This window comes from Mastomys coucha, unplaced genomic scaffold, assembly GCF_008632895.1.
Source record: "Mastomys coucha isolate ucsf_1 unplaced genomic scaffold, UCSF_Mcou_1 pScaffold22, whole genome shotgun sequence".
Classification (NCBI taxonomy): Eukaryota; Metazoa; Chordata; class Mammalia; order Rodentia; family Muridae; genus Mastomys; species Mastomys coucha.
In genome coordinates, this window is record NW_022196905.1 from 261,365,408 (window position 1) to 261,377,244 (window position 11,837).

At 44.3% G+C, this 11,837-nt stretch overlaps 1 protein-coding gene across 6 annotated transcripts in view; it reads right to left on the reverse strand.

The window, feature by feature from the left end:
- The window catches only part of Ankrd11 (ankyrin repeat domain 11), a 47,444-nt gene that overhangs the window by 33,749 nt on the left and 1,858 nt on the right, over positions 1 to 11,837 (reverse strand). For all 6 annotated transcript variants that reach the window (XM_031341703.1, XM_031341702.1, XM_031341705.1 and 3 more), the window contains exon 2: positions 5,061 to 5,199. In XM_031341703.1, the coding sequence (XP_031197563.1) occupies positions 5,061 to 5,199 (139 nt within the window). The remainder of the gene's footprint in view (positions 1 to 5,060; positions 5,200 to 11,837) is intronic.

Below are 11,837 nucleotides of genomic sequence, written 5' to 3' on the forward strand. Positions count from 1 at the left end.
GGCCTTACTTTTGCTCTGCTTAAGGGCCTATGGTCCTGCCAGTGTATATTGAAGCACAGACCCAACCCTACTAGAGGAAGACAGACAGGATGCAGACTCTGAATTTCTTTAGAATCTACCAGCAAATCCTGGTGTCTTTAAATAGAGACTGCCTTCTTTGGTAAACAAATGTTTTACTCTTTTGTGGGGACAGACATACTGTAGTATCTGAGGCCTATAACTCTAAGGCCTGGCACCTTATTGAGACAATGCACTTATGTTCACATCACAGTGTAGAGTTGTTCTTGGCTTTTTCTATTTCTAGGTTTTTAAAAGACCACTTTTTAATTAATTGTGACTCTTAATAGGCCTTCAGAATCTAGAAGCAAGTCCTGATTCTGCTCTGTAGAGGAACAACTTCATGGTGATATTTTTAAATAGCAGTAAATTCCTTGCAGGTGCCAATGAAACTCTCCAGGGAACAGTTTCCCACCATTCCTACCAGTAATAAAGTACAGTGAACACTCTAACATAGCCTTTGTTTTACATGTCCTAAAAGGAAAAAAAAAAAAAAGCAAAAAACTCAGCACCCTTCCCCAACCAAGTTTTAGAATCTAGAGTAATTTAGCTATAGTTTTGTCAAAGTCCAAATTCTAGCACAGCAGGAAGAGGGGTCAACAGAGTGTTCTCAGCAGCCCAACCTGCAGCACACCCTCACTGAGTAACAATGGTGATTGCTAACTAACTGCACTTCTGACTTACTGATATCTTTTTCTTTCATTTTTAGGGCAGCCATAATTAATCATGTAAGAAAGCCTGTGCTGAGAAAAGTGACCCTCTCAGCTATGCACTGTGCCCACCTCCACAGTGGATTCCTCTAGTCCTTGTTCCTCCTCTTGAGAAATGGACTAGCTACCTGTAGCATGGCACATGAGGCCAGACTCAAGTAAACAATGACTTGGCTTCTGTGACCTCTGCAGATCACTTTCCCAAGTCCTAACTGAGGGGAATATTGGTCCTCAGTGCACACTGCTCGCCCAGAACCACATGAGACACAGGCTTGTTTGCTGTTGCACAGTCCAGCAGAACATCATGACGAGAGCATAACAATCCAGACAACAGGCAGGCAGCACAAGTCCACAAGCAGCCACTTATTCTCACTATACAATGCATTGCTGAAGATTGAAAAATGCATAGACCACACTGCCTGGCTCCTGTACTCACTTGCCACTCCTCCTCGTATGTATCTTAGGAATTCTGTGCTCTAACCCTAAATACCATTCACGTTGGCTTATTTTGATGTCTCATTGCTATAACTGCTAAATAAATGCTAGCCTTCATATCAAATAGATATATTACTTTGTTCTGGTTTGCCCAACTGCCTCTGAATTTTGGAAAATACAGAATTTGAAACTGAAATTACTTTCTTTGCTAGTCCACAGTCTTCTTTGTGAAGAAAAAATGGACAGGGCAAATGTCTGAGAAATACACCAGACCAACCACCAACTCTCAAGTACATAAAGAATTTTATTTGGATCTGTTTCTTCACAAGTAGTCGCAATGTGGTTATTAGGCTAATCTCAGAATGCTCATGGGCAATCACTGCATGATGGCAGAGGCTGCTGTCTATAGGCCATAGCTGAGGTAGCCATGCCAGAAATCACCATATCCTCATGGGTCTTTCCCTACCACACAGTGAGTCTGTGGCCTGGCAGACAGGATGCAGACTCTGCTTTCTCATTTGCCATGGTCTAGCATCTGCCAATATGCAGCCCACATTTACACCAGCTAGTGAGCAGGGGCATGGAAAAGCCTCACTAGCACACACTCACAACTAAGCATTCTGAGTTCCACACATTCCCACACAGGCAATGGCAAGAGAGTTAAAAAACTGAAGGATCAAGCCCCGAGGAATGAACACTTAAACAAATGTGTAAGATTCATGAGTTGAAAAGAGGCTTGCTTGAAGGTACAAGCGATGTAAGAAATTCTCTCCCTTCTTCCAAAGAAGCACTGGTATTGGAAACAGTCAGTTTTGGCTCCAAAACTGTGACTGTGACATATGCAATGGGGCAGGTGGTTTGTGTGTGAGCCCTAGAAAGTAGGTGGAGTAGTTTACAGATTTTTAAATTAGTGGAAAATTTTCCAACATAAAACAGAGATGGAATAGTATCATTTGAAGCAGATCACATAATCCCATAATGAAGGCTTTTTTTTTTTAAATGTAGCCCTAGGTGGCCTGAAAGAATCTACCTGCTTCCCAAACTCCAGCATCAAAAGTCTGTGATACCACACCAGGCCAGACTAAAAGTGGGAGGTGATGTATGTGGTCAGTTCCAAAGACCTGATCTGGAAGAGGCCCCAAGGAGCGGGGATGGTCTTACAGTCAGAGATGAGGTCACCGGCTCTGATATGTCCCAGCCTCGCCAGTGTCACAGGGGTCAGCCGTCCTGTGTTAAGACTCCCTGCACTACTAATCCTAACACAGGATACGCTCTTGTCCACAGCTTCTGGGATTATGATAGCAAGTGTGTTCCATCTGTATGTCTATCTGAACATCCACTGCATCTAGCTGCTGCACAACTGAATACAACCTTGGGAGGGCAAGCTTTTTGATCAGTCTGACTCACAACAAACAAAACTGTATTGTTCTTGGCAGGATGCCCTCAGTCCTGACTAAGCATTGGGGAAGCCGCACCTCCAGTGGGCTGGGTCATGTGCAGCAGGGTCTGGGAAACAGGAAAAGTTTGTATGGTTTGGTCATCTAAGGCGAGCCAGCCTCTTGCCACTTGAGGGAGCAGTACAGGAAGCTCACTATTTGCTACTAGGAATCCTGACTGGGGTGAGGGTGGGAGGGTACCCCTTGTGTTACTGGGGTAAGCTAAACTGTACATTATCAGCAGAGGGCGCTGGAGGGACACTGTAGGGTCAGGAAAGGATAAACTGTTGGCCTACACTATTGGACCATTTGTCTGTAAAAAAATCTTTCAAAGCCAGAAGGTGCTTTAGTATGACTGAGTCACACACCTCCAGGGAGGTCTGACAACCCTATCAAGATGACCAGAGAGAACCTATCTTGGTCACTATCTTATCAAGTTAAAAATCTCGGAGATGTCAGCAATTTTCCAGCTTCCAGAATTCTGAACCAGAACTTCTTTTACATAGGGAGAAAATATCAATCCCACAATTCTTTCTTCACCCGTTCTGAGTATTCTCCATGAATGACATGGTGGGTGCCAATACAGAAGACCCTGCAGACAAGATGTTTGCCACCCACTCCATCATACCCCATCTGTAAGCCAGCACTGCATCTTTGGGTAGGAGAATAACACAGAAATAACAGAAAGATTGTAAAAGTGTGTGTGTGTGTGTGTGTGTGTGTGTGAGAGAGAGAGAGAGAGAGAGAGAGAGAGAGAGAGAGAGAGAGAGAGAGAGAGAGAGAGAGAGAGAGAGAGAGAGAGAGAGAGAGAGAGAGAGAGAGAAAGAGAGAGAAAGAGAGAGAGAGAGAAAGAGACAGAGAAAGAGACAGAGAGAGAGAGAGAGAGTATGAGGGGGCTGGGGGTGGGGGTGCATGTGTGAGCAGAGCCCAACAGAAGAAAACTCATACTTCTAGTACTTAGGAGATGAATGCAAAAGGACCACGAACACATTTCCAAGTACAGAGATGCCTGAGGCTGGGTGTCTTAAATTATACATCAACATTTGGGTTCCACTTCCCAAATGAATGAAGGAATAAAGCTAGTAAAGGAGTGGATTCAGCCGCTCATGGGAACTAACGAAGCAGACTCACAAATGTTATAAAAGAATCAGCTGCTGATAGGATAGTAGACATAGGGCAGCTCACTCAGCCATCTCTATAGGTCAGTTTTGACTGAAAACACTACCTCCCAAGCTGAGCCTGTGTAAACACGAATGGTTTGATAGCATACCCACAGCGAAGATCCAGAGTGCAGTGGTGCAGAGCCTCCCAGAGACATACCTCTAATACACAGAGGTCCAAGAGGCCTCCACAGATGGACAGACTTCCTTCCACCACCACAACACAAGTCAGAACGTTTTCCTGAGCAGCACAAGGACCACTACACCACACCACAGAGAAATGTGTGTCTATACCACACCACTTCAGTCTATACCTCAATCCCTGCACATGCGCACACACGCACATGCACACACACATTCAAGTTGGATGTGGTCTTCTCTGGTTATGTTCTGCTAAGCTCCACGGAACTTTGTGTCCCTCCACTCCACCCAGCCTCTGCATTATGGCAGAAGAGAACAGAGGTGTAGGAAAGCCTGCTATCCACATGTGTATGTCTACCATAAATACTCACATACTTCTGCTTTTCCTTAGAAGCATCTGTGATAGAGGGTGGAACATCCATATAAGTGTCTCTACAAACCTTCCACCCCAAAACACACAAATTACAGGAGTCATGTGTATCAAGCACTGCCTTAAATACTAGGCACAGATAAGCCACTTAGCTAACCCTCATCTATGCCTGGGTCCTGTGGGCATGGTCAAGTATGCACTGTGTCTAGACGCAGCCTCATCCCAATGTCAGTATCCTAGCCTCTCAGTTGGTTCACCCCAGGTCTCCTCTGTCATTTTGGTGTTCTACTACCCCATAGGCCTTTAAAAAAAAACAAGGAAGGGAGTGAGAAAAGAGTCGGGTAAGAAATGACCAGTAGAGTGGAGTCCTGTCTGCATACAAGGATCATCAAATGCAGAAGGATACTCAAGCCAGTAGCAGACACCAGGGTTCTCCTTGAACAGCCCAACCCATGGTGCTAACCCAGACCCATGTACACTCCTGATCTGCATTCTTAGACCTATCCATTCTTAGGAAGGTTATACCAGCTGCCTCACTCTCGGGTTCTCCCTGGGTTCTGCAACAACTCCATGTGCCTTGGTAGCTATATGAACCTCTGCTCTGTATGCACTTCTGTATGCCTAGGGCATGGGGGGCCTAGAGGCCTGTCTCTTGCCCTTACTGGTATTATCCTGGGCTGCACTGGACAGACTGGTGCAATAGCTACAGCACGACTCCTCCATGGATACAGTGTTAAACTCAGTCTGGTACCTGTGTCCGAGTCTTTCTGCTCTCCATTGGCCCCCACAGTGAAGGGCAGCTTCCGCTTGGTGGCTCGTTCTCTCACCTCCTTCCCTCCATCACTGCGGTCCAGCTTTGGAGTCTTGGTTAGAGAAACTTTATCTTTATCCTACAAAACAAAGTGATGCTTTCAGTTATTTCCAGATTAAATCCTCAAGTCAGGCATGACTTTACTTCATGTGCCAAAGAAAGCAAACATTTTACTGGGGCAATTGAAAGCACCTCCTGTTCCAGGACACATGTGCACAGCTCCCAAGGACTAAAAGAATTGACTGTGGTTTGGCCTTGACCACAGGACCCACAGTGCAGCTGCTTATCCTTTAGCTAAAAGGCTCTTAGTAAATACCTGCTGTGCAAATGAAGGCACAGGTTGCTTTCTGCCTCATCCTACTACCCAGGGGGTGGTGGAGTGGGGTGGGGTGGGGGTGGTACTTGTTAATGAGGAAGAGTGAACTCTCCCTACAAGTTAGAATTAAACTCCCCAGCACAACTCTCATAGAAGTTGAGTGCTGGCGGAGTTTAAAGATGCATATTGCCCAAGGGTTAAGGCTCCAGATGATCCTCACAACCACAAATCCCTTTCCTGTGCCCACCATAATTGGGTGAGCTGCAGCTTTGTTGTTCTGATTCAGAACATGGGCCTCCTGGGTGATAGACTAACCCCCTGCTTGTACCTTCTATTCCATCCCAGGCCCGAGATACTGTGGGGTGGCATGCCTGCAAGTAAGAGAAATAAGGGTCTCTTTCTTAGGGGCTAATAACACAGAAGCTATATTATTCTGGCTCCTGAGTTCTCCAGCCTCCTCCAAACACCCCCTCAACACAAGTACAGGTCATCACTTAGTTGGGCATAAGCAAGTATGAAATTTGTTTGCCTCATAAAACAAATATGGATTAGATGCACTGCGTATGTACACCTAGGATGTAGTTTCTTAACAATGTACCACACAAGAGCAAGTCACTATTTGAGGCTCAAGTCACAACACAACAGAACACGGAGCCTTGAGGCAGGGGAAAGGTGAAGAACAGCAAACCACAGGTGGGACACTGAACATGATGATGGGAGCAGGAGATCCCTTCACATTGACAGATGCAGTTGAAGGAGCTGCTAGCCACACAAAGTGTCTGGCAGAGTAATGCTATTACTCTCTACCCAGACTAACGTAAGGGGGCTATAAGTAAAGTTTATCAACTCCAATCATCTGGACAAAGTACAACTAGTTTTGGCCCTGAGCTCCCTCACAGGTGGTGGCAACCTTTGTACCAGCCAAGCACAGGGTCTCAGAAAAAACACCACCATGTACCTGCTGGTGCATATGAACACTGAGATATGATAGAACCTGAAGGCTGTTCTAGAAACACCGAATGCCTTAGTCTGAATGGTAACTGATATTTGTATTTAAAGGGAAATAGAAGGGGCTGGAAAGATGGCTCAGAGATTAAGAGTACATGTTGAGTTTGTTGAATATTGGGTTTGACTCCCAGCACCCACATGGTATTCACAAATAACTGTAACTCAAGTTCCAAGGACCTGATGCCCCATTCTGACATCTGTAGGCACCAAGCCTGAGCACGACACACAAACATATATGAAAGCAAACCACTCATAGATAAGATACAATGAATAAATCTAATTTAAAGAATTTTTTAAAAAAAAGTAGGTGAAATGGAAGTTGCATGTGTGTCACTAAAAAGTTTCACATTTTAACAACATACATAAAAACTCCCAGCTCCTTGCCTAGGTAACTACCTACTGCCAGGGTAGGTAACACTGGCAGGGGAACACAAGTATAGCATTATAGTTTAGATAAAGTAGTGTACAAAGGCTCAGTGCCCAGCTGAGTAGTGTGCTAGCAACAGGTGGACATGATGATCCACCAGTGAGTTTGAAACTAACAGGTGAGTGGGGAGAGTGGCCTATTAGAAGTAATAAGTCACTGGGGGTGCACTCTGAAGGAGTGTCTTATCTGTCCTACCTTCTCCTTTTTCTTTCCTACCAAGAGGCGAGCACTATGCCCTCTTGCCAGGATGCTCTCTTTTCCTCATCCATGCCATCAGGAGTAGGGCACAAAGTCTACAGGCTAAACTCTCTGAAAGTGTGAGCCTCTTCCATTAATGCCTCTATGTACACAAACACAAACCATGCATGAACACAAACAAAACAAAATGGGGGAGGGAGGATAACTACCCTCTTTATCTATAACAGATTTAGAGTTCAAAAGAATAGGATGAGTACTTAAAAATGAAGTTCTTGAGCAAGGCTGTGGTGGTGCCTGCCTTTAATCCCAGTACTCGGGAGGAAGAAGCAGGCAGATCTCTAGATCTCTAAGTTCAAGCAAGTTAGTTCCATGAAGGTCAGGACTGTTCAAGACAAAGAAACCCTGTCTTGAAATGCCACCCTTCCATCCCCAATAGAAAGAGGTTCTTGAAAGTGAATGTAGACACAAAATGTTGTTCTGCAACTGGGAAAAGACAAGCTCTCTGAGCATTCTCCACTGTAAAATGATAATTGTAGTGAGACTAACTGTAAATGTTACAGAATGACCACTCCTTAGGTTAGAATATCTTGAACATATATTAGACACCATCAACTCAAACTTATGAACCAAGTAGCTCACCCTCTCAAAAACAAACCACCCCAGCACCTTCAGTGGAGGTTCTTGCCACTGAAGTCCTTACAGGCCTTTATTATGTTGAATGTATATACAAAGTGGGAAGGAATACATCTAAAAGACAATTTCCTTATGGATGCAATTATTTAGGTCTTCCTAATATCTCAGCAATTTTCAGCATTGTTTAACAAATTCTCCAAATAATTTGTTTTAAAACAATTACCAGATTGACTTCCACCCCTTCCTTTTGAGTGTGCCTCCAAGTCTGGCAAATTTTACTTTATTTTTAGTTGTGTGTGTGTGCATACAGTCAAGTGTGCCTCTGTGTGTGCGCGCACACAAGTGTTGGTGGGGGTGGGGGTGGGTTTAATATGCAGGTACCCTCAATGGCCTTAAGAGAAAAGTGAATTCCCTGGAGATATTTTTGTTTGAGAAATGGTCTAACAGTGTTTATGTAGCACAGCCTGACCCTGAACTCTTGGCACTCCTACCAGAGGTGGGATTACTGATGTGTAATCATCACATCCAGCTATAAATATATTTTAAAATTTCAATCCCTGATTCTCATTAATTATATTTAGAAGTAAATTTTATAGAATAGATTTGCACTGTGACACTTTGTCCAAACCATTAATTCTTGTAGCTTTTGTGCAATTCTGTAGATATCCTGGAATAAAGTAAGTTTATTCTCTCTTTTCCAACCTTTGCTTTTATTTTGCTATTGTGCTAGCTAACGCATGCAGCATAAACCTGTCAGCAGTGGAGACTCTAGGTGTCTTTCTGTTTTGTATCCAACCTTATACAGAGTTCAGCCTCTGTCATTAAATGATGATGGCACACAGGTAATTCCCTCCATTTTTGTTGAACAAATTGTAATAAATAATTGTTAAATTTGGCCAAAAGTTTTTGCTATGTTAACTGATGTCATAAACTTAAGGAAAAAAAAATACAAGGAAAAGTTCTGTGACCTTGCAAGTGACTATGATTTTAAGAAAATTGTGGATTATGGAAGGAAACATAAATCAAGGGCTGGAGGAAATGGCTTAGTCTACCTAAAGTGTTTGTTGTAGAAGCATGCAGACTTGAGTTCAGATCTCCAGCACCTATATAAAAAGCCAGGAGTATGAATTTATAACCCCAACATTGGAGACTGTAAGACATACCTGAGGCCTGTTGGCCAGCAGGTCTAGACAAATTAGTGAGTTCCCGGGTCAGTAAAAGACCTTGTCTCAAAAAATAAAGCTTAAGGCTATGAGATGTCTCAGTGTACACAGTGTCTGTTGACAAACCCAATGGTCCCAGGACTTATGCCTACAAACTGTCCTTTGACATTCACATAATTGAGGAGGATGTGTGTAGGAACCTCCCCTAATCAATCAAAGACTTCCACATATTTGAGAAGGATGTGTATGGGCTCTGTCTTTAACCAATCTTGGTCAAAATAAATTGGAAAGCCTCCACACACACACACACACACACACACGTGCACACAATAATAATAAAATCATCAAAAAAACAGTTAAAGGAAATCAGAGCAACCTCAACGGAAGCCACGGTGGAGCTGTGGGACTCAGCCCACCAGGAAGGCCTTACTTAGCATGAGGGACTTTCTGAGCCACTTTCTATGTGTTAGGTATATTTTATACGTATTTTAGTATTATATTAAATATTAAAACATTCATGATTTAAATATTATTAAAATCAGTCATGGCATGTGTGTTACTGTTGGAGAAATGGGGACTGACCAGGAATGTAACACCCAAAGAGCTCTCTGTGAAGTTCAGAATGATAATGAGCAGCTAGTGTCAGGGGGGAGTGCTTTAGGGCACTGACTGATTTGAATGGGGGTAGGAGCAGCATACTGGAGAAGCCACTTAAGTTTTCAGTGGTTTGCTCTCCTTCCCTGTGTCAGCCAGCCCCAGAAATGGTTTTGGGAAAGAAACCCTGCATAGCCATGCTTGATTCTTCTCTTCTACTATAGCAAAAGGATAAACAGAAAGCCCAAAGGACAAAACTCACAATCTAGAAGTCCATGTGGAACACTGTGAGATCAGAGTAAACAGGGACATCTCAGAAAAACACCGGGAGGCCATGAATTTCCTTAATAAGATAAGCTCAGGAACTTTAGGAAGGTAGAGGAACTCTCTGGAAGGGAAAGGCTAATTAACATTCCTCAAATCACAGGGTGAGAAACTACCTGTGGGTGGGGGCACATTCCACAGGGTGGACCTTTGCCCACTTTCAGACAAGGGAAGTCCTTGCCACCTCATTTCCTTAAGACCAATCAGTTTAAAAAGTCAACACTGTTCTACCAATCACATTGTGTCTAATGGCTGCTGCCCTGAAAATTGTATAAAAGCTCACTGAACAAGCTGTGTGGGGTCGCCTCCTTTCCTGCCTCAGTGTACTGAAATAAAAATCCTCATGTTGTTTGCATCGATCAGGCTCCATGTGATTCACTCAAGGGGTCTCCAGTAAGCTAAGGCTCATCGGGGTCTTACACACAGCCCAGCCTCTCTGCCACTGCCATCATTAACTCATACCTAGCTAAGGTTTAGGAGAGTCAATCAGGATCCATTTCAATCTTTCTAGCATCCTGCTCTTGGGCACAGTCCCCGTACCTCCTGTCTGTCAGGGGTAGACCACATTTCATATACAGACTTGAAGAACACTCCCGGAAAGAAAGGAAAAAAAAAATTACAGGACCAACAGTCTGACTGAAGCTGTTGCCCCGTTGGTGGCACTCATGTGGGCTCCTCTTAGGGTGAGCTTCAGCCCCAGGGAGCAGCCATCAGATTCAGTTAAGGGGTGAGTTTGTGTTTGTCCTGGAGCAACAATGGGCCCTACAAGGATGCTATGGTATTGCAAAGAGCCACTAGGTATTATGGCATACAGGGTACATATAAATAGTTTGCAAACTGGGGGATGTGCTATCCTTGGGGGGCCTAATTAAGCAGAGGCAGGTGCCCACCCTTAGAGCCGCCTCCTGCTCACCAGTCTGCATGAGGTAAGTTCTCAGTCTAGAATACCCTCTGAGAATCCCAGAGGAGGCTGCTTTTGCATTTTCTTCTCAGAGAGGTTTCTGCTGAAACAGATTACCATCTGTCACAGGAGAATGAGAATGAGCCTGAACTGGATGTGAGGTATCACTTCCCGCTGAGGGGCCTTGGATAACAGCAGCCATCTAGCTCTGTGGACTGAGCATGATCATCAGAGCAGGAAACCTGACGGTTCCTACTGCGGCTATTTCAGTATGCAGTATATGGATGTTCCAGAAATGCTTGGCACTTTCTTTTCTACATGCCAGCTTGTAGCACTAATGGGTCTGTAGCAAGATATGTGACAGAAGCTCTTTCCTTTCACAAATATTTCACATACAGTAAAAGTTTAAAAATATGTTGCATTTGATAACATGCACCTGTATATGAGGAAGTAAATTCAGTGTAACCAGAGCCAGTCAGTGTCCTGTCACTAGCAGACCTCCTTCATGCACCATTCCTTTGTAGTCCCTAAAGAATAGACACCTAAGTACTCCAACTTGGACTGCTCTTTCTAGGTTCCACACTGAGTGACCAGATAAGCTAGGAAAGATCCACTATTGCTAAGCATGGCCAGCAGCGTAACACAGTAATTTCACAGTTACAATCTCCAGAAAAGGCCAATTCATGTACACCGCCCACAGTTAGTACATAGTCCAGGTTCTGTAGTCTCAGGAATAACTCAGCTCAATACCACATGTGTCTTCTCCAGAGTTAACCTCGACCAACCTGAAACATCTCCATGTTCCTGGACCTGGAACACCAGGAACATCAGGAATAAAGGGGTTGCTAGGAGGCTAACATAGCCCAATCTCTACAGCTTTCATCATGGCTCCACTGCAGCCTACTACTCTCTATAGATCAGCCTGCCTCCTGGACCCTGACTAAGACCTTCTCGCCCTTTTACCCATTCCTATCAGGCCATGTGCCATACACCTGAAAGGCACAGCTTCTTTCGTGACAACTTGTGGGATCCACACCGAAGAACTAATTCTGGGAAGAGCTTCTTCATCCTTGTCAGTCTAGCCAAATGGCAGGGCCCTCCCTCCCTCCCATCCCATCCCATCTCTCTCCCTCTGTCTCCCTCCCTCCCCCCC